Here is a 22,548-nt window from a genome sequence, read left to right on the forward strand (position 1 = left end):
GAGAGATTTAAAGATGTTGAGTATAATATGTTGGCTATGAAGTTTAACATTTATTATCACATGCAATTTTCTGCAAGGTATTGTGTGCAAGGTAATAATGTATATACATGCTGAACATTTTTGTTATAAAGATGCGCAAATGGTTTAGTGGTAAAATCCAACGTTGCCATCGTTGGGCCCCCGGTTCGATTCCGGGTTTGCGCATATTTTTTCACTGAATACTTAAATGAAAGTGGCTACAGACGGACTACAACTTCCACTACTACAAAGCTTATGGCTAATTTATATCTTTATTATTTACTATTTAATTCCATTCGACACTCCAATTTAAAGATTGTCCTGCTTTGAATGGTACCACATTAATTTCTCCACTATTACCTAATACCTTTGGAATCTCATTAACATTCTTCACAAGCTTCACTGTATCTTTGGATTTAATTTGCTCATCCACAACTTGGTAAAATGCTAAAGGATTTGTGCTAACAAACTTCTTCAAGTTCTCCAATTTCCCATGCTTGTCAAAAACTTCAGCAACATAAGCAATGGCATGCAGTTGGGTATAAACTCCGGCACAACACCCTTCATGTCTTGATTTCGTTTCAATGGGGTGAGGAGCACTATCACTTCCAAAGAAAAACCATGGTTGTCCACTGGTAGCTGCTTCCACCAATGCAGATCTGTCTTGAGGTAATTTAGCTACTGGTTTACAAAAGTTAATTGGGTTCCCAGCCCAATTATCAATGATTAACCATAAGTGATGGGCGGTGATTGTAGCGCCCACGGTAATGTCTTCAGATGATGATTTACCCTTATTGATATCTCTAATAGTTTGAATGGCTTCTTTGGTGGTGCAATGCTCCAAGATGATCTTCAACTTAGGGAAATCTTTATGTAACTTAATTAAAGCAGGTAAGAACTTAATCTCTGCATTTAAAACATGAATGTCATCATTATCACTTGGAGGTTTCTCTCCGTGTAAATTCAATACCAAACCTTTCAGTTGCATTACCTCAAAAATAGGATAAAAGGGGGTAAAATCATTAGGATCAACGCCTGCACTGCTATTGGTTGTCACACCAGCAGGATAACATTTGATACCGGTGATTGCTTTCTTATCAGCAGCTTGAGCCACAAGTTCCGGAGACAAATCCTTACTCAAATAGAAGCTCATCAAGAACGTAGTTGAAGGACTAAGAGATTCCAATTGCTTTTTATATTCAATTACTTGTTCAATAGTGGTAATTGGTGGGACCAAATTGGGCATCACGTAACAAACAGAAACACCACCTTGCTTGACAGTAGGAGTAACCAAGTCCATCATTTTACCATCACGAAGATGGACATGCATGTCGCATGTTATACCGAGGTCATATTGAGTCATCATAATAGTTAATGATTTAAGGTATTAATAGTGGAAAACTTTTTGTAATTCGGTATACTTTAGAAAAGTATATATATTCGGTAATGGCACGACTATTTCGATCATATGGACTTACATACTTTCAGCTGATTCATGAGCTCTGATAGCAACATTTATTCGGTATAACTAGATGCATTCCTCTACACTGTAGTTCATTAATCATAGTACTACAGTAGCTTACCCTAAAAGGTATTCTTAGAGATATTCTTCCCATCATTGCCGTGCTATAAATAGGATATGCAACAGTGTATGCTCTTCATAATACTATCTAATCTTATTCGATCACTTCCTCAAGATAATCCTTGATCCTATTCAACATATCATTTTTCACCTCTTTTGGTACCAAATCTTCTGCCTTGGGTTTCAACAGTTCAAACAATTGATCAAATGATAACACCGTTCTACCGTCTTTCCCCTCTTGGTGTTGATCCAATTCTTTACGTGCCAACAGACTCACTTGGTCAAACCATCCAGATTCATATAACTGAAGTTTCAATTGTTTATTGATGATTTCGTAGTTACCTGATGTCACCAAATGATGTTGGATCTTAGCTTTGATTTGGTCTAGTTCATCCTGCAGCTGAGTCATAGCAATGTAACCAATCTAAAGATAATCAGACACTGCTTGCAAACTCACAGATCGTCTGGATTTAAGACTAAAAACGAGCCTTCTTGGTCACAGAGTTCATTCATTCGTATTGGAAATTGATCTGATGATGTTCATTTCCCTGTTGGGAACATGTTACACAAAACCAACAAATGTACGGGGCGGACTTTCTTCCATCTTCAAAGTAATTTTCAACATCACCAAAATGTTACCTTCCCCTTAGATAATGCATACACTTGTTTCTACAAGTAAATCGTGTTGTCCTCTATACAGTTCCATCATCAGATCCAAACCATTACTCAGAACATTTGCCATGACGATAAAAAGTGCTGCTGAATCTCCTTACAAATCGAAAGTCACTGGAATTGGTCCATTGGATTCGGGTAAATGGATCCAATTGCGCAAATTGGAATATGTTGATCCTAAAGGGGCTGAAAGAACTTGGGAAATGGCTATTCGTACTACAAGAGGAGAACCTCAGTTAGAACCGGGAAATGAAGCAGAAGAAGTTGTTGATGGGGTTGCAATTGTTACCATTCTTAAAGCTCCCGGACAACCGGATCAATTGGTTTTAACCAAACAATTCCGTCCCCCAGTGGGTAAAGTTGTAATTGAACTTCCTGCTGGACTTTTAGATCCTGGTGAAACAGTGGCCACCACTGCTGTAAGAGAACTCAAAGAGGAAACTGGGTATGTAGGAACATTTATAAGACAACTGAGAGTTATGTACAGTGATCCTGGATTGACTAATGCTAATATGAGATTAGCCTTTGTTCATGTTGATTTGACTGATCCAGCCAATAAGAATCCTTCAGCCGACTTACAAGAAGGTGAATTCATTGAAACCTTCTGCGTATCTATTCCTACCATATTGCAAGAGTTAGATCTGATAATGGATAAAGAAGGCTGTACAATTGATGCCAGATTACACCATTTTGCCATGGGGTTGCTGATGAGCTAATCAAGTCCATACTGCAGTATACAGTATAATATAGAATGCTATCATTTTATGGTGTAGCGTAGTAATCCACTTGAGTGCACGTAGAAGGTATCTCGAGACCCCCATCTACTTGGTCGTGTTCGGCTCAAAATCCGGGGTTGAACCGCTGGATGATAAACCATAATATAAACTCTCTTTTATACTCCTAACTAGAGACTAGCGCTACTACACTATGGAATCGGAAGATATTTGTAGCTTTTGTTTAGGCGGGCGTACGGAGATTCCTCCATTTGGAACAATCAAAGACTCCCAGGATTTGTTCCATCCATGTTCCACATGTTCTATCATGGCCCACAAAAAGTGTCTTATGGAATGGTTCAATTCTATTCCTTATGAGAGTCTTAAAGTAGTCCATGCTCGGTGCATTCACGACGTTGCCATTAGGAAAGCTAGACAAGGTCATAACAGTAATAATGAAGATAATTCTGGTGATAATAATGATGATGCTGGTAACATCACCGATACTGAAGACTTGGTGGCTGAAAATGCACCAGCCAGAAATAGTTTCTTAACGTTTTCCCTCCCAGAAGGTCTCCTCGGAGGAATGGTTTCCGGAGTAGCTGAAATATCCATAGGAATACCAGGAATCACTTCGTCCAATGGGTTTATGGAGTTGCCTGAGAGCGCCAACCTTTTGTCGCAACAAGATCTCCCCTTTGAAACAAACAACGTCACACCACATGATAGCGATAACTATAACAATAACGATACCCATTTGACGAATGTCATAGCTGAGTTCCAAGACCAGAATCATGATCCGGAGAAATGTAAAAATAAAACCGTTGCGTTGGTGTTTGTTCCTTGTCCTCAATGCAAGCAAGCGATAGTGTTCCAAATGGACCGTTCTCAAACCATAGCCTTTCGGGAGTCGGTCAAATCGGTGGCGGTACGGTTAGTCCAATATGGTGGGGTAACGTTGGGGATCTTTTCGGCTATCACCGGGATTATACTGACAGGATATCTTGGATTAACAGCAGTGGGTATTAATACTATGCGAAGCATTGTACCCAGTCCTATTTTATTACTGTTATTCATGAGGAAACCGTTTAAAGTTGTTTCCAGAACTCCTCCTCCTCCTTCTGATGGTGATGATAATATCATGGGTTTAATACTGCAGGGTGCCCAATATTTGTATCGAATGGCCAATGGGATCAACCAACTGCCGCTGCTGCTGCTGCTGCTGCTGACTGTATCCCATACTTTCAATGCTATTACTGACAACATTGATAACCTACAAGATGCCGTTATAGAAGGGACAGTGGACCCTTCTAGTTTCAACAGAATCCCGGCCTTGCCCATCATAATGTACCGCATGAGAGGTTCCTCCCTCTTGGAATGCTTGTTCTCTAAAGGGGAATGGAGAGATAACTTGTCTAGGATCGGTACGGAGTTGTTGATCTCCACATATTTAAGCTCTTGGGGGTCTCATAAGTTAGGCAGACTACTTTCAAGTCGGTCGACGAGATCGTTAGCGTCATGGCTGTTCTGGAAGAATGTTTTCCTTAGAGATCCCGATTATATTTTGGGAACTTTGATGCCACTTCGGTGGATCTATGATTTGTGGTTCCGGTTGGCGGTCAATAGATTTCATTTCCGTCTAACGCTAAAGACAGTTCCTCGTGATATCTACAATAAGTTCAAGAATGCCCAAACCCTCGAACTAATAGCTCTGCAAATGGGTCGTATTGAAATGGACACTTATCTTGGTAATGGCAGTAATGGCATTGCGTACCGATTACGGCTGTTTTACAAATACAATGTACTTCGTTTGAAATATTGGTATTACGAGACTCTAGCCATTCTTGCCAAAGACTATTCTGCCACCATGAGTTCCCAGTCACTGATTGTCAAGAGCATAATAACCATGGCTTGGCCCTTTGTGTCGTCATACATTGGTCGATTAACTTATCTGGTGTTGACCACCAAATTCCACGAGGAACTCATGGGGGTCCCCAGAGCTAACTTACTTTTGCTAAGCAATATCATTGGCTTGTGTTTGGTGGTGGGGATAAAGGACTTGACTAATTTGTACCAAGCATATAAAGTGTCCAATCAAATCAACGACGTTCAAATCGTTACCTGGAACAAGACAACCCCCAACAGTTCTACCTCCCCCAAACGTGGCGGTGCTGTCAACAGTGCCGTTACTGAAGCTCATGGGCTCCCGGGGCTGTTCCCAAGATGTTGATAATTATTTTATATTTTTTTTATATAAAGAAAATATAACTACAATTAAAAATACTAAAGCAAGAAGTAACAAGTGTAACCAACGTCACACAGTAATAATACTTGTAAAAAAAAGTAATAAAGACATCTTTGTCTACTCATCATCATAATCTTCATCCACTGTGACTTTCCGTAAAGGTGGTTCAACCACATCTATTGCCGTGGTGCCATTCTCCTCGGTATTAGCTTGTGCTGGTGGTTGAGCTGGAGCTGGTGGAGCTTGTGTCTGTACCGGAGCTTGTGCTTGAGCCTGCTTTGGGGCCGGAGCCGGAGTTGGAGTAGGCGAGTTTTCCGATTTATGGGTTGTAGATGGTGGGGTCGGCACAGAGGTGGATGTTGTTGTGGCCGCCGAAACAGGAACAATCTTTGCAATTTCTTCTGATTTTCTTCTCATGGCTTCTTGTTCAGCTACGGCTGCAGCTGCATTCATAAGTGAGTCCAATCCTCCCTTGGGTGACATATTAAGTTGCGGTGCCGTTGTCGGAGGTGCGGGTTTCGAGGCCTGAACCGGAGTACCGGCAACATTGGGCTTCTTAGCAACTTTATCATCGGCCTTCTCTTCTAATTCCCGTTTCCCATTGACCGGAGAGTGTTGTATTGAAGGTAGAGCATTGTTATTGACAAGTCCGTTCTCTTTTTTGATCTGAGGCAACTGTTGAGAGGGTTGAGGAAGTTGATTTGGTGGTGGTGGTGGCCCTCCACTTTGGATGGAGGCCAACTTCTCAGCAGGTTGCAATTGGTTGGAAGTAGTTGGTGGAGGAGGTGGCGAAGCTTGTGACAGTGATTGTGATTGGATAAGTGGGGGGATTTGTTGGTGAGCAATGGTTGGAGGAGGAATCTGAGATTGGAATTGTTGTGGTTGAGTACTACCTGGTTGCTGTAACGATAACTGAGGTGGTGGTGGCTGTTGGGTTCCCGGAGGATGAGGAGCCAAGGCTTGGATGGGTGCAGGTGGCACTGGAACATGAGCTGCTGTTGATGGAGGCTGTTGAGGAGGTTGAGGAGGTTGTTGAGAGGGGTGCTGTGGAGGTTGCTGTTGCTGTTCCAACACCATTCCTTGAGGCATTCGAGGTTGTTGGTTGACTGGTGGGGGTTGAGGAGCATGGGTTTGACCTTCTTGTTGGTATTTGATCAACTCTTCCAACCTTGCTTTAATATGAAGGTTGTCTGGATCCAATCGTTCTGCTTGACGATACGCATCTAAGGCATCGCTGATTTGATTGTTACACGTTTCATAAAGGGTTCCGAGATCATACCAAACTTCAGAGATGTAAGGGTTCAATCTGATGGCCCTGGTATACGCATCTAAAGCGTCACGGTATTGGGCAATCTGATAATAGAGAACACCAATCGAACACCAGAAGGTTGGGTTCCGGGAGTCACGGTTCACCGCGTGTTGGAAGGCCTCATACGCCGCATTAAAGTCTCCTCTGATCATATGAACCCGACCTAAATAGTACCACGTATGCGCATCACTTTGGTCGATTTCTAACGATTGAGTAAGATACTTCAACGCCATAGAAAGATCCTGTTGGAACTTAGCCGATGTAGAACCGTTAGCAGACCCATTCTGAGCGCTACCGCCACCATTGGAGGCAGAGGTAACAGCGGTCTCTGTGTCTTCGGCTTGCAGATAAAGACAACCCAATTGTTGTAATACTTTGGCGTGTTGAGGATTCACCTGTAACACTTTCTCGTAGGCCGCTTTGGCACCGGCCCAGTCTTTCATTTGCTCAAAAACCGACCCAATCTGGAACCAAACATCGGGTTGAGTCAAAGGATGAGGAGGATTATTGAGAATATATTGGAAACATTCGAGCGCCGATTGCAATTTGCCTTGATGGCCGTAGATGATCCCCAAACGAAAGTAAATCTCATTCGACTTTTCAAACTGTGGATCTAATCGTAACACTCTGACAAACGCTTCTTCGGCGTATTCCAATGAACCATAACGATCATACAAAATCCCAATTCCATGCCATAATTTGGGCGAGTTGGGGTTCTCCAAATAGTACAACGCACTTTGGTACGCAGCATATGCTCTTTGCAAGTCGTCCAACATTAAATAGCAGTGGCCCAAGAGCCCCCACGTTTCACCGTTTTCAGGGTTAAAGTTTAATGCTTGTTCGTAGAACTCGGCAGCCTTGAAGAATACATCTTTGGAACGGTAAATGTTGGCTAATTTGGTCAAGATCTCGGGGTTGTTGGGACAATGTCTTAAGGCAGCATCATAGGAGGTGAGTGCCTTTTCTAAATCTCCAAGTGACTCAGCAAGTGACCCAATGGCTAACCATGTGGCTGCTGTTGTTTCGGCCAATATAGCCGCTGGTTCATTTGCATACATCGCCTGAGCTTGTGCTTGTGCTTGCGCCTGTGCTTGTGCTTGTGCCTGTGCCTGTGCCTGTGCCTGTGCTTGTGCTTGTGCCTGTGCTTGTGCCTGAGCTTGAGCTTGAGCTTGAGCTTGAGCCTGAGCCTGAGCCTGAGCCTGAGCCTGCGCTTGAGCTTGGGCCTGGGCTTGAGCCTGGGCGTGTGATACTGCTTGTGTTTGAGCCATGTGTGCTGCTACAACTGGACTATGAACTGGTAGCTGTTGCTGCGAAGCTGGGGGTTGGGACAGCGGCTCCAGTTGTGATTGTTGTAGTTGTTGTTTCTGAGGGAGGAACTGTGGTGATTGGGGCTGGGCCTGAATGGAATTCGACAGAAGCTTTTGTACGGATGCCAGGTCCAGTAGTACGATTGGGTGCTGTTGCTGTTGTAGTTGTGGTAGATGATGTAGATGATGATGGTGTTGGTGTTTCAACATTATAGCGCAGGGAATATTTTTGTGCGAACGGTAATTTTTTGAACCGTCAACGAAAAAAAAAATTAAACAAAATAAAATAAAAAATAAAATATAATGCAATGCAATAAAGTAATGTAAAATTAGAAAAAAAAATAAAATTGTCTATACCGTTCTGATATCAGTCACCCGCAATTTAGCTGTAACTACCAGAATAAACCGACAAAAAGTAGTCAGTGTCTGATGTAAGCTGTTACTACTCTGCTACGGAAAGGTAGCTTCTGTAATGCTATGCTATGCTGTGCCGTGCTATGATACGTTCTGTCAGCCTGACTCAATTGTATACCTGCTAAGACAGGTGCTTGTATGACTTCAACGCTGTTATTGGTACCGCTGAATATATGACTCTACTGTACAGGTAGTCAAGCGACCATACTCGCATTATTAAGCAATGACCCTAAAAAGATTCTATTTAGAAAAAAAAGTATGCTGAAGAATATGCTGATGAACATTCTGAAGAATATGTAATGTACTGCAGTGTAATCCTGCTCGCTGAGTGGGTATACCTCCGCCTCCGGGATTGCTCGTCCTAGTGTTTGGCCAACTTCTTCACGTATATATATATTCCGTTTCCAAGCTCAGCCGTGGTGTAGGGGTGTGGAGATTAAAACTACAATGATGTAACACTACTTATATTTTGCGTACACTTAAGTTAATCTGTTCATTTGTTATGGTCTACTAAAGAGCGAATACTATAGTGTGTGGATTAATATTTTCTTTATTATATTTTCTAGCAATCTTTTTTGGCATCTTAGTATACATGTGTTATTTTGCTCGTCGTATATCTGCACCATGCTTCTGACCATCACCAGTGTACCATTGCAAGAGGTCATAAAACTAAGAAAAGGTAAGGTCGTGCGCGGGTCGGGTGGTTCAGTTTTTAGCTTCAATTATTTAGATATGCCAATGTTTGATAAGATTCTAAAGTTTACAAATGCCATATACTGTACACCACAAAAGGATTGTCTCTATGACCAACTTAGAGAAACAAGCGCGCAATACAAAACTGGAATAGAAACTGCCGAAGCATTGGGTCTGCTCCTCGTAAAATCCCTCCTTTACAATACATGTGGAAAAATCGATAAGAATACATTAAGATACATATATACATATATGCACTTACGCATTGATATGCTGTATCTTGACCGACATCTTTAAATAGCAGGGAAGCTAATTTTGACATACAAATGCAACCATCTCTATAATCGATTTAAACGGTCATACTAAAATGTTGCTTTAAAACTTTCTTCTTCTGTGATGGAGTGATTCAAACTCTTAGTCATGGTGGGGATTACAGCCTAGACCATTTTTCATCAGCATATTTTACAACCCTACGGTTTCTTTTTGCCCAAGCAAATAAGGAACATTGCAGGGCAGACTGGAGTCTTGCTTAGTTAGTTGCTATTGTTTATTGTTCGTTCGGCACTTATTCAAGCATTATGCCACAATATCGGGAAGAGATCATCCACGCGTTTCCCACTCAGTAACACAAAAATTACCACCAGGGGTTTCTCAGCCAATAATTGACAGCAGTGCCCGAGAACCAATGGGGAATCTGGATAAGAATAAATTGAAAGGCCCTTTCAAAATATCAAGTTTCGCGAACTGAAGTTTGGCTATCATTAGTTTAGCAGCGTATCAGTCGTAGACGATACTATGCCATAGTTACATTAGAAGTATGTATCACATATGGTTGATCCTGGTGGTTCACCAATGGTATTTTTTATGTGTCATATGCGTGGAACTTATGTGGGCTTATGCTAATGTATAAAAGAATCCAACACCATCAACTTAACAACTTTCAAGCGCCACATTCTAGTTTGAACATCTATGGAATTGTAGCCAATAGTAATCCACAAAGATATTCGAATGAGGACTGTTCAGTGCCAAAGATTAGGGAGTATAAGGTTCCCTTTTGGGAAATATTGTATACACATGAATGGTGTCAGTTCGGAAATATGGTCGGCGATTACCTGGCATTCAAAGATTCTCTTCAACAATCTGAAGAGTGTATGCGAGGGGGTTGCTAATTTAGGTGTTACATTTTGTACTTTAACTTGGACAATACAATAATGGTAATAGGGGTTAATTTTTCGACAGATTATAAGGAAGTTTCGGGGTATGCAAAGAAACAAGTGTACATGAAAGACATAAATGTTTTATTCGGAGATAACTAACGAACCCTATTTAGAGTGCAATAGTCAAGTATTGGGTTATTGATATAGCATCCTTTACGCAAAAGGTTTGTTTTGGAGATCCATTTATTGGTAAATTTCATCTGGCTTCAAATTCATTTAACAAAGGTGGCGAGTGTATGCAGAACGTCCTCTAAGAAATACACAAAAACCATACCAGATCCATTTAAGAGAGGGAGTAGAAATAACTTGTTAGATGAATCAAGGTAAGAGTTGCATATAAGAGTCACGTGATACTCGCTATACCCCAAGGATTAAATGATATAATAGTACAGTATGTATTTATTCACAATATGTAAAATGGATAATTGTTCATTAATCACTTCATTTTTCGGAAGCGCCTTTAGCCGAAGCCCTGAACGAAGAATTAAAGCCTAACAATTCATTAATATCTTTAGTCCAATCATTCTGTGACCGGGCCACACACCAAATTCCCTTACTGGGTTTATTAGTGTTGCTCTTAAGAGACGAAGAGGTACCAGACGTCTTTTCGGAGTCATCTACAGGTGAACCACGAGCATTGCGGACTGCACCTTTTCCGCCGGGTTCGATCACGTGATCAAACTCACTCTTCTCCAAAAACAGTTTAGGTGGTTCATGTTCACCTTTGATGAAGATAGTTCCATTTTCACTCACAACATGGATTTGGTCACCAGGACGCAAGTCATTCTGTGGGATCCCATCGATGTTTAAACGTACGCCCACATTTCTATTCCGTTCGGAGAATTTTATCATCACATGTGACGTCAGTGGTAAAAGCAATGGTCTAAACAGTAAACTCCGAGGACAAATGGGAGTTAGCAAAATACATGGAACCAAAGGATGAGTGATCGAACCACCTGCACTAAGTGAATATGCTGTTGAACCAGTAGGAGTAGCAAAGATGACACCATCTGCAGTGGTTGTGGTTAGGAATTCGTTATCAATATAAATTTCCAAAGCGCATAAATTGGGTTGTCCTCCACGATGAAGAGAAATATCATTCATGGCTCTTATAACTTGGATTTTGGGATCTCCATGGACATCATCATTAATTTCATGTTCTTCTTGCTTTCTAATGCTATCGATATCGGATTTTTCCAAAGCGGCACTCAGAGGTTGTTTCCGAATAATATGACACTCTAGACGAGTCCGATGTAACACTTTGGCTCTGCTTTGATAAACAGCTGCAAAACTATCTTCGAAAGTCTTGAAATCAAAGGGTAAAAGGAACCCCAAGGTTCCCAAGGCAAACAGGAGAATCGGTGGAACGGAACTACCTGAAAACATAGATACAGCCCTGAGAATTGTCCCGTCACCTCCCAAAGTAACAATTAAATCTGTTTTATTAACAATCTCCTGTTGTGAACCTGTGTATATCGGGATCAAGTTATGTGAGGTTCCCAAAGCTGTGAACTTATCTACAACAACGTCACCAGACCCTGTTTCGGGTCTATTATCGGCAATTTCCTCTTGTTCATCAATCGTACTACCCTTTGCTGCCACGCGACTGTTTATGTTTGGTGAATCAATCAACTCCTGAGCCACGTCCTCGTTAACCACAATGTTAACACTGGGATATCGATCAGTCACATATTCAATGAATTGACGCATAGCCAGCGTGACGCTATCATTCAGAGGCTTTTTCGCCACATAGATGTTTTGCAATGCTCGAGTCCATATGAGCAGGTGGAGCTTCAGATGAGGAAGAGCCACATATTCTGGGGTTGTAGAACTGGGAAGCGATTCCACCAGATGGATTTTAAATTGAGAATGATGACTCCGAATAAGCAGGCGAGGCCGAAGATGGTGTCCTATTAACCTGGCTCGCATTAAAGCCTTTGGCGGATGTATCTTCATGGATGAACGCAATTACTATTGTACTGTGTTTTAGCCTTGCCTAGGGTGAGCACCTGTTTGAACTCCTGTTTGAACTTCTGTTTGAACCTTGCCTAAATGGAAACTCGAATGTAAAGTAGCGCTCTCTGTCTAAGGGAGGTGTTTAGTCATGTACTGTGGCTCTGAATATCCTTCTGCTAAGGAAGAAACAGCAAGGTCGACAATTGAGAGGATGACTCAATTTTTCTGACGTGGGGAGATCATGTTCCCGAACAGGCAGGGGCCAGAGGAGACCTTCCTAAATGGGGTGTGCGGATGTATTTTCCCTAAAGTCCGAGCGGATTTTAGTCCATGATTAACGTTAACTTTTACATACAAACAAACAAAACAATTAAGTAAGCGTATATATATTTTAATTATTTATCTATGACTCCATTTCCACGTCAGCCTCATTTAAGGCATCGAGCTCACGGATTTCTTCGTCTGTTAACTCCACTCCCCCATCATGATTATTTCCGTTTTCCACGGCGGTGGAAGCCAGGGCTGTAGTAGTGGGTGCTTCTGCTGCTTCTGCTGCTATTTCTGAGGATGCAGTATTGGCTGCTGCAGGAACTGGTACGGCTTCGGTGGCTTCAATTTCTGGCTTTGACTCAGTTTCTGGAATAATTGTGGAGGGTTCTGGAGTTGATGGGGCTGTTGTACTATTTGCAGTTCCATTGCCATTTATTCCATTTTCCATATGAATATTCTTCTCTCCAGGGTCCTTTTCATCATCATCGAAAAACTCATTAGGACCTTCAATAGTTTCGTCTCTGGCTTGTTGAGATCCACCTTTGGTGTCAATAGCTTCTTTGGTGTCTTCTTCAACATCACCTTCGTCTTCAGGATCATTGGGAACGTAATTCATTTGTACCGAAGGTGCATGTTTTGTATTCTCCAAGTTTGCAACGATATTAGTCAATATTTTGTTTAAAAACTCCGGAGAATTATAATTGTACATATTTGAAGGCCTGACATCCAATTTATAATCAGGTCCGTAATATTCATAGTACTCATTATAAGGCAACTCCAGAGGTAACAACACATTGTTTAATAGTCCACTTTCATAAGTCCATGTTCTACTAACGTTTCTCATAGTGTACCCTCCACCACCAACAACCATCATGGGAATGCCAAACAGTTTCACAAAGTTAACACAATTAGCATGGCCTTTCATAGACAAATTGAAACATCCCAAACGATCTCCACTTAATGAATCTCCACCACATTGCAACACCACCGCACTCGGTTGATACCAATCCATGATTTTTTGTACAACGGGTTCAAAAATGGATTTATAAGTAGCATCATCGATACCATCTCTCAAGGGAATATTAACTGCGTGATGTTTCCCCTTTCCTACACCGATATCTCTCAATTCACCGGTTCCGGGGAAGAACTCCCCATATTTATGGAAAGAACATGTCATAACTCTGTCAGTGGTATAGAAGGCTTCCTCAACACCATCACCATGATGAACATCAATATCAACATAGAGAACTCTTGGATGGTACCGTAACAATTCAATAATACCCAATACAATATCATTCAAATAACAAAACCCAGAAGCTTCTGATTTCTTTGCATGATGTAATCCACCAGCATAATTAATAGCAACATCACATTTCCCTCTGTTCAATCTCGCAGCACCTTCCATTGAACCACCTCCACTAATTCCACAGTACTCAAATAACCCATCGAAAACAGGGCAATCATCACCAACATTGAATTTTATTTGTTCCTTAGCAAACATCTCCAAATTATCCGGGGTCACTCTACTTAAAAAATCAATGTATTCATCGGTATGAAATTGACACATTTCTTGTTTGGTGGCAGGTTTGGCCCGGTAAATCTCCATCTTCTTGTACAATCCATAGTTCATAATCAAGGAGTGTGCCATTCTTATACGGTGAGGTTTCATTGGGTGTCCTGCCCCATAAGCGTAGTTACCAACGTCTGCATCGTAGAAATAAGCTACTCGTTTCTTTTGCGTGGGATCCACTTTAAGATCGTCAAAAGGTAACTGCACATACATATTGAACTTCTAATATCTTATCTTATCTAATCTAAACTTATCCACTTAAGGAAACCCCCGTCCTTATAAAAACTCTTAGTGTGTCAAGTGATAAAAGTCACTACTAATTTTTGTGTTGATTACATTTTTTCATTAACTAATTATCCCAAGTGGGTTACCCGCACTTGAGAAACTATACCATATCATTTCCCATAGTAACTGGAGAGACGGCTCCATCATCACCCTGTTGACGGTTCAGTATCAACTTATTCCTGTAGCTCTGTAGCTGGTCATCTAAGCGGTCCTGCAAAAAGACGTTGCGACACCAATTCTCATAAGTGATGGGGTCTATTTCAAAATTAATTCCGTTATTATAGCTTTTAGGAACCAATTGAGTTGAAGTGGCATTAATTGGTAACAACCATTGACTCCAAGAATCGCCCATCACCTGACGCCAATTCTCTCGCCATCCTAGATTGTATATATTTCCCAATTTCTTGCGTTTACCCAGAGAATCGTATTCAAAGCTTCTTCTGGCCCCATCATCACTTTGGAACTCAATGGTGGTAACGTTCTTCAACACAAGATAAGTCAGAAATATCGCAAAAGTAGCAACGGCTAGAGTAAACGCTATGGACACAACAAACAACATCACACTATTGATAGAAAGAAATTCTTCGTTGGCATACAGTTGTTCCTGCCACAAGAATAAATATAAATTGTAGAAGCTTACCACAAAGCATATGAAACTGAAGGCAGTGACATAATAAAGATATTGAACAAAATATTTATGATTATGGAAACCAATGCAACAGGCAAACCATGGACAGTGATGGTCCATTCGGAGAATGCACCGTCGACAACTGGAGCAATGATGCGCTCTATCTGGTTTCCACACCTGACATTTGAGACACAGGTTGAGACCTCGGTGCCCTCGTCTATGCAAGGGATGCTGTTCCATGATGTGTGTTGGAGGAGGCTCTATGGGGTCTACTGACACACCACTGTTTGATTTGAGGGAACAAATCCCTTGTGATGAGGGTTGTTCAGATTGAGGTAAAGGAATAGCTGGAGCTGGATGATCACATTGATTTGACACAGCAACTACGTCCTCTGTATGTGGTAAAAGTGACTCTTCTTCTGGGTTTGATACCTCGGAACCAGAGCCTAGACCTGCTTTCCGGGTATGATATCGGAGTTCTGGATGGTCTAACGGAGATCCTGGACCAACCCAAATAATCTTAAAATATGTATATATGCCTAGGAGACAAACTCCCCAACCTGTTAGCTCCGTAAACCAAAACCAGAACGGAGTTAAGCCGAGGTAAAGTATGGTGATATGGTAGGCGGAAATGGCCCATGCAAATAACAAAGTGGTGAGAACTTTAGGAAATAATGACAGTATCGTGCTCAATATGTCCGTCTCCGCCATGATATGCTTTGCTATCAAGTGAGGGTGTTGAATTAGCATGGATAGAAGAGTGGCATATAGGTGTTTGAAATGGCGGTGATGATTGCTTAAACAACGCGAAAGATGGATGGCTTACGTAAGCAAACAAGCATTTTTACTTTATGTAAGAGATAAAAGTACCCCAAAAGTGGTCCCTACCAGGGAATTAGAAAAGGAAGTAAGCTATTTGGGATAATAGTCAAGCTAAGTGAGGTTTAGATATATGCTGTAACCTTTCCTTGTAGTGTTCTTGAATAGGTGGAAGTGGTAAACCGGATCTCTTTATATAAAGGATGCTAAGAAGGTACAACAACAACAACTACAGACTGTATACATAAACAACAGCCGTATACTTAGCTGATCTGATCATCAATAATGACATTTCTTGTCTTATTTTGTCTTGAGGGTTTCAATTAATATTATTATGGGGTTAAAGTATATATCACGAAGTTTCTCGGTTGGACCCTCGGAAATGGTCCTTTCTACCAATAAGAATCACGTGAATAATATACTGAAATTAACTTCTAACTCTATAAGTAATCCTTAGGTACAATTCTATTACGACTTCTTCATTTTAGTCGTGCTTTTAGTGGATAATATCTTCAGCAAAGCTTCATATCCAATTCCTCCAAACACAAGAGCAACACCAATCCATTGTCTCATGTTTAAGTAGTGGCCAAACAACACCACACTTAAAATCATGCTGATCATCTTCCGAGTAACTGTGGCTGTAACTAACACGAGCGAATCAAACTTCTCAAGAATTATAAATACAAATACTTGACCCACTGCTCCTAACGCCGCAAATGATACGACGTTCAAAAGTACTTCTGGGTATCGGTGGATGAACCCAACCGTATACTTGATCTGGTTAAAATTGAAAAGAATGGTATAGCCAGCAGTAAGAACAAATACTAATAAGTTCAGCACTGTCATCAATGTAGCACCCGTGACTTTGGCTTCAAGTTTAGTGGTACGTTGTAATTTGAAGATCTGATCTTGAGTGGAATTCATGAGTCCATCCAAGATCATCGATACTGCCAACAAAAACACTCCTAAAATGGGATCATTATCATCAACTGACAAGGCTTGCTTCTTCTTTGAATGTGCCAATGTAAATACAGCAACTCCAGCAGTCACCATAAGCGCAACCACATGTTTCTCCAACAGAAATCTAGTGCGATAGAGTGCAGTGTGGACTATCATCACCGGAATTAACTTGCAAGACTTTGCCAACAAGTAAACCAAGTAATCAACGTGTTTCATCAGTTGATAGCCAATAGGAGATGAAATTGAAGATGTTAGGGCCACCAAACAAAAGTATCGTAGCAACTTATTCCCAGTTTGTCCATCATTCTTGGTGAACACATCAAAGGGGTTGCGTTGATAAGCTACTAAGGAATAGAGCAGTCCTATTAAGGCTGCAAACAAGGCCTGGGCCGCGTTAACCACTAATGAAGCGTTAAAGAAGATTGGTTTACCATATTCATCAACTCCATATGGTATGGTATTGATTCGCTCTTGAAGAACAGACCACGACACAAACGACGCGTAAAGACCAATAACACAGCCTACCAATAATAAAGCAGAGCCTCCATGTTTCCGAGTCATGGTGGAGGCAAACACGAAAACACGACTAACGGTAATGCTAATAGTAAGAGTAAGAGTTTAACAGCAATCCATAAAGGTGACACGGTTTTCCATATTTTTCAAAGCGCGGAACATACTTACTGTTTTAGGAAGGTAGAGCGGGTCATACATTCAAACTATGGCTCATTAAATTAGTATATACATTCAAAATCAATTTCTACCTCCGAAAATACCGAAAAAACTACTTCCACCACGTTTTTTCTCATCATCGGCAACAGAAGCTTCATTGGTAGCTTTGGGTGTAACAATGGCAGATTTGGTTCCGGTTTGAGAATAATTAATGTAGTTGAACGCAATATCAAATAACACAGGCTTGCTCAATATAGGACGCAAGGAGATGAAATCAAAAGAATCTCTGTTATCAGAGTAACTGTTGATGTTCTCCACGATTGTTGTCTTCACTGGCGGTTCTGCTTCGTGTTGTAAATATGCACCAATGTGAGTATCATGAAGTTTTTGTTGCATTCTAGCAATGAAAGCTTTGAAAGTGGACTCAGAAACAACGGGATATGGTAGCGAATCGATAGCTTTGAGATTATCAGCTTTGAGGTCAAGCTGTTTGTTAATTAAATTGTAGAGCTTCAATGCCTTTTTGAATTCTCGTCTAACTTCAAAGTATTGACCGTGGAACAGTAACTTTTTGGCACTGAAATACTTCACCAACAGCTCTAATGAAGCATACAATTCTTCATCGTTGTAAACACCTGGTAATTCCTTCACTTGTTCAACAATGGCTATCATATCTGAAAGAACCTTGATTTGGAAAGTACATTTAGCTTGCCTAAGGCCCGAGCCATTGGTGAAAGTATCGGAATAATCATTCAAAAGATTATTTGTGTTCTTTAATCTTGCAAACAATTGATTGTAGTTGATGTATGTCTTAACAATCGCATTATTTTGAACCTTCTCAATGTCATCGTCGTCTTGACTTTCACTACTAGTAAATAAGTCAAGAGCAGTTGACCAAGCATCACTTACTTGATCCATATCATCGTGTGACATTTCTTTAATGGTCATGATTTTCCTTGCCAATTCGTCATTATAAAGCACAGCTTCATGTCCTCTCCAATTTACGGACCGTGTTAAGTCAACTTCAACATAGGAGGTGAAACCTGTATAATTTTCATCAATTATTTCTATTGCAGGAACCAAATAGGGAACCAAGTTATCGTGGCATCTTTCCCGAGACAAGGCAGTTAAATCCACCAGAGCAGACTTCAACCCTTCTTGGATAACAGCAAATTTGGTTGAAGGAATCACCGTATTTTCAAGTAAATCTGTTAAAATGGTTGAATCAAAAGCGTCAGCAGATTCACTCAAGTTATCAAGTAAAAGATCTAGACAACATCTGGCAATTGAGTACAGATTAATTGCAACAGACCAATGCTTTCTAATAATGGCGTAGAGTCCCTGTAACAGAGCCCCGTAAATGTAGTATTCAAGTTTCTTCAAATCAGATAAACTACCAAAGATATCTAAGATTCTCTTGAAGTTACAAATGGCTCTCTTAAGTCTGGTTCTCATCAACTTCATATACGAGGAAGCTCCTGCATTGGCAACTTCAAGCTTAGCTCTGATTTCCATGGCATACAAATAATCTCTTTCCGCCATCAAGAGGAAAACCGTACCGTATCTTTCGTCCCTATCAAAGTCTTCCTTGGTAACGTTCTTGGTCTTATCATGGCTCAGAAAGTTTCTTGTGTCTTTTGTTACTAACAGTAACTCTTTCTTCAACGCTAACAATTCTCTGCCAACTCTTTTTCTGTGTCTGCGATAATCGTCTGCACTTTCAAGATCGGCCCTCATCCGAGAGCCTATAGCACGGTTGAGCGGCAGTTCCATAGTTGATATTGATCTGTGGTCATACACACCTTGACGTAGTAGTGAAGAATTTCTTCAACATCAAAACTAGATTTTTTCCGCGACATTAATCTTGTGCGACATTAATCTTGTGCGACATTAGAGCATTTGAGTAGGCTGCAAATTGCAACAGTTAAAGTCCATAATTTATAACAGCTACTAGACCCTCAAAGAGTTACATTAGACTGGAAAAAGACCTGATAACTATATAAAATTTTCAGCTCAATCATCACAAAGAATATCGCCAAGTCTCTTTGGAACATATCAACCATTATTTACAGATATATTTTGTTACGTTACAAGGCACAAGCAAGTACTTTGTATATAATAAAACTAAAAATGAAATCTCAAGATTATACCTGCAGACCCCATAGATATGAGATACGAATTAATTACTGATGAACTCGTTTCAAAGTCTTTACCAATAATTCTCGCAGGTATTCAGACTTATTTCATTACTTCTGTTTGGTTGATTGGAAATTTCGATTCCCTTGGACAATTTACATCATTATTGAACGTGATGAGGGAAGCAGATTTGTCTTGTAAATACAAGAACAAGCACTCAGCTTTTTGGAATGATTTCAAATATTACTGAAGTCACAGAGGAGAAGAGAATTGAAGAATGGGTTGACACTATTAGACGCGATATACCGGTTGATTGCCATGGTAAAAACCAGGGCCTATACAAAGTCTTGGAGGAATGTCGTCTAGACATTCATAGGAATACTCTACTTGTTTATTCTCGGCTTGTTGAATTGGATGAACAATGAGGACAACTATCGCTCATTGTTAGAGTTTGAAAACTCTTCTCGTTTGTCTTTGTTTGGTGGTATCATTGAATGACGTATTTAACGATAAGAATTCAATTTTTGGAATCGTGGAATCTATGGGAGTTGATTCTTATGACTTTTTTTATAGGCTTTCTTCGATTTTAATAAACTCCTTTTATTATGGTTACCGTTCTTGTTTGGATTTTAATTCCCTTGATTTGTTAAACTCGATTGATATTGTGGAAAAAGACTCTGATGATAAGAAAAATTGAATTATAATTAATCGTTAGCCCTTTGGGCGAATGTTCCCAAGGTGTTGACCACTGCCTATGCGTTTGTTTACTAGGAGTTTGTTTAAATTTGTATATTGATTCAACCTTCGACTGACAAGCAAATTAGCAGGTTTTATTTAGGTAATATGCCTCGATCTAAGCCGACTTTTGGTTTGGAAAGTGATTTTATTTCAGGTATTACCAGTCAATGAGTCATTTACTTTCAAACTCCTTTCTCCTCATAGGAGAAATAAAGTAGAATACTTCTTGAAGGATTTTGATACAGCAAAATTTACTTTAAATGACCTTAAGTTTGAACCCAAGCTGGCTGATAAGTACCGTTGTGGGCTTCGTATGGTTGTTAATGATAAAGGTGAGCCATACGTCCGGAATAACATACTAGATCAACCAATTATCCCAGAAGAATACAACCCAAAATATTATTTTAGTGCAAAGTTACTATTAAAATATGCAATTTTATGCCCATCAAGGCTAGCTTTCACCACGACTTTAGTGGCTTCCTCTGTACACCAACATAGCTGATATTAGAAAGACATGAGAAACACTTTCTGCTTCAGAGTCTTTGCTGCTTCAGAATACCGGTACCACCAGCACGAGGCTCTCTTGTACCAACGAGGTCCCCCAACTGATTTGCTTGGTTATTGAACCAATTATATGGGTCGTGAATTTTGGGTGCAAAAAATGAAACCCATATAAATGGCGCGCAATCTACCCTAATATATTTGTTGACAAATGTTTTCTTCTTCCTTTTCTACTTTAACATGGGTAGGCTTTCCTCAAAGCTACAAAGTATGAAAGAACAGGTACATAGCTCAAGGTTCTTTCGTTTGTTCTCCAAGCATCATGTATTTAATCAGCAGTGTATCATTGATCTGGCGGTTAACACTAAGACTGAAAAGGCTAAGGCTGACGTAGGTCAAACGGATGCTCCCAGTTTAAAGTCAATGATAGAGTCAGATGCTAGCCCATTGGAGTCGATCCGTACAAATTTAATAGCCGGCGCCAACAATTATAAGTTTTCTTTGAACGTGTCATCAGTGAAGATTTACTATAGCCGCCTTCAGGGCTGCTTTCGTTATAAAGATGGCTGGGTTGTACCGTTGGGTTACTTGAAGTTTCGTCGACGACATAATCAAATTAATTGTAACCTAGTTTGACATTTTGACATTGACACATCTTTTGATTATAACGGACAGCATTTTACTTCAGACCCAAACATTTTAAATCATCGGTATACTTCCTGGAATTGCATGGAATGTCAGAAACTAATGTCCAAGTTGTCAAATATCCGCGCTCTAAATAACCTGATGACTTGTGTGATTAAAGAACGGCATTTTATAGGTCATGGAGGGTATATCCGTTGTTTTTGGCATTTGAACGAGGCCAAAGGGAATCGGTTACAGGTATAAGGTTGAAAATTGGAAGGGGTACACAACTTATCGATGGTGATGAACTATATGATCGGGGACCTTCAATTCATGTATGAATCCGGGGCGGCAAACGTTAAGTTGAAGACCACCTAGATAAGTCGTCTATTGGGGTTAGTATGGGTTTCAATCACCTTGATCAATTTGAGAGCCAACAACGTCGCTCCTCCGTGGTTGATCCTAATATCTTCTACCAAGTGTATCTACCTGTGTCCCTCAAGGTACACAGTACTCTGATCCTCAACCATTTTTGCATGTTACTGAGAGGTTAACACAGTTATTTCTTTCTCTTATATATGAAATCTCAATTCTCTGATATTATTTTATTGTACCTTCGTAGAGCACTGCTGTATTATGTGCAACACAGACTACATGGCATAACTGTGTTGATGATGATTTATTGGTTTATTGGGTATTGAAGACTTGGCGTTCTCTTATAATTTTGCACCCAAGTTACTGCAAAATATTATACATTTTATATGATTAAGTATTAGAAAATGTCATTAATTAAAGTGTCAAATTGCCGGCACTAGAAAGTTGCTGCAAATAGACAACAAAAATACACTGAGCTGGCAGTAAGGGAATATCAAGCCGACACCATGATATGAAAACGTCCTGCAAAAATTAAATAAATATCGGCAAAACACCGACAAAACACCGATTAGACACCGACCAGCTGTTCAAAGAATATTCAGGCAACAAACAAATACCGAGAAGACACTTAGTACACAGCGACCAGACACTGATCAGACAGCAAGCAGACATTGAGTAGCAACAAATATACTCGGGTCATAATTAGATATAGGACAGGAATTAACGCCAAATAAAATTTCAAAATCTGTTTAATTCAAATTCCATCATATTACACAAGACCCGAAACAAGTAGCTTCAGTGACACCATTCGTTTCGGGTACCTTTGATCAACATCACCATCTGCAAA

At 40.4% G+C, this 22,548-nt stretch overlaps 9 protein-coding genes and 1 non-coding gene across 10 annotated transcripts; 3 read left to right on the top strand and 7 right to left on the bottom strand.

Moving 5' to 3' along the window:
- Nucleotides 1-133: 133 nt before the first annotated feature.
- KQ657_000594 lies at nucleotides 134-204 on the top strand. Its single transcript has one exon. It is a non-coding gene; the product is annotated as a tRNA-Gly (tRNA).
- A 100-nt stretch (nucleotides 205-304) lies between these two features.
- Nucleotides 305-1,348, bottom strand: URA4 (dihydroorotase; the record flags this gene model as incomplete). The annotated part of the gene is made up of 1 exon (XM_043191431.1): nucleotides 305-1,348. One exon carries the CDS (start codon nucleotides 1,346-1,348, stop codon nucleotides 305-307), a length of 1,044 nt encoding a protein of 347 aa, XP_043049074.1.
- Nucleotides 1,349-1,694: 346 nt separating this feature from the next.
- Nucleotides 1,695-2,009, bottom strand: SUS1 (uncharacterized protein; the record flags this gene model as incomplete). Its single annotated transcript, XM_043191432.1, has 1 exon — nucleotides 1,695-2,009. One exon carries the CDS (start codon nucleotides 2,007-2,009, stop codon nucleotides 1,695-1,697), a length of 315 nt encoding a protein of 104 aa, XP_043049075.1.
- A 331-nt stretch (nucleotides 2,010-2,340) lies between these two features.
- YSA1 (ADP-ribose diphosphatase) lies at nucleotides 2,341-2,988 on the top strand (the record flags this gene model as incomplete). The annotated part of the gene is made up of 1 exon (XM_043191433.1): nucleotides 2,341-2,988. The coding sequence occupies one exon, from the start codon at nucleotides 2,341-2,343 to the stop codon at nucleotides 2,986-2,988; it is 648 nt and encodes a 215-aa protein (XP_043049076.1).
- Nucleotides 2,989-3,199: 211 nt separating this feature from the next.
- On the top strand, nucleotides 3,200-5,215 carry KQ657_000598 (uncharacterized protein; the record flags this gene model as incomplete). The annotated part of the gene is made up of 1 exon (XM_043191434.1): nucleotides 3,200-5,215. One exon carries the CDS (start codon nucleotides 3,200-3,202, stop codon nucleotides 5,213-5,215), a length of 2,016 nt encoding a protein of 671 aa, XP_043049077.1.
- Nucleotides 5,216-5,347: 132 nt separating this feature from the next.
- Nucleotides 5,348-8,474, bottom strand: SSN6 (transcription regulator; the record flags this gene model as incomplete). Its single annotated transcript, XM_043191435.1, has 2 exons — nucleotides 5,348-7,936; nucleotides 8,469-8,474. The coding sequence occupies 2 exons, from the start codon at nucleotides 8,472-8,474 to the stop codon at nucleotides 5,348-5,350; spliced, it is 2,595 nt and encodes an 864-aa protein (XP_043049078.1).
- Nucleotides 8,475-10,611: 2,137 nt separating this feature from the next.
- On the bottom strand, nucleotides 10,612-11,880 carry POS5 (NADH kinase; the record flags this gene model as incomplete). Its single annotated transcript, XM_043191436.1, has 1 exon — nucleotides 10,612-11,880. The coding sequence occupies one exon, from the start codon at nucleotides 11,878-11,880 to the stop codon at nucleotides 10,612-10,614; it is 1,269 nt and encodes a 422-aa protein (XP_043049079.1).
- A 649-nt stretch (nucleotides 11,881-12,529) lies between these two features.
- On the bottom strand, nucleotides 12,530-14,179 carry RPD31 (histone deacetylase; the record flags this gene model as incomplete). Its single annotated transcript, XM_043191437.1, has 1 exon — nucleotides 12,530-14,179. The coding sequence occupies one exon, from the start codon at nucleotides 14,177-14,179 to the stop codon at nucleotides 12,530-12,532; it is 1,650 nt and encodes a 549-aa protein (XP_043049080.1).
- Nucleotides 14,180-16,166: 1,987 nt separating this feature from the next.
- On the bottom strand, nucleotides 16,167-17,219 carry HUT1 (Hut1p; the record flags this gene model as incomplete). Its single annotated transcript, XM_043191438.1, has 1 exon — nucleotides 16,167-17,219. One exon carries the CDS (start codon nucleotides 17,217-17,219, stop codon nucleotides 16,167-16,169), a length of 1,053 nt encoding a protein of 350 aa, XP_043049081.1.
- A 189-nt stretch (nucleotides 17,220-17,408) lies between these two features.
- SRP68 (signal recognition particle subunit) lies at nucleotides 17,409-19,100 on the bottom strand (the record flags this gene model as incomplete). The annotated part of the gene is made up of 1 exon (XM_043191439.1): nucleotides 17,409-19,100. One exon carries the CDS (start codon nucleotides 19,098-19,100, stop codon nucleotides 17,409-17,411), a length of 1,692 nt encoding a protein of 563 aa, XP_043049082.1.
- Between the last annotated feature and the right edge of the window lie 3,448 nt (nucleotides 19,101-22,548).

Source organism: Scheffersomyces spartinae, assembly GCF_019049425.1.
Source record: "Scheffersomyces spartinae strain ARV_011 chromosome Unknown scaffold_11, whole genome shotgun sequence".
Taxonomy (NCBI): Eukaryota; Fungi; Ascomycota; class Pichiomycetes; order Serinales; family Debaryomycetaceae; genus Lizanozyma; species Lizanozyma spartinae.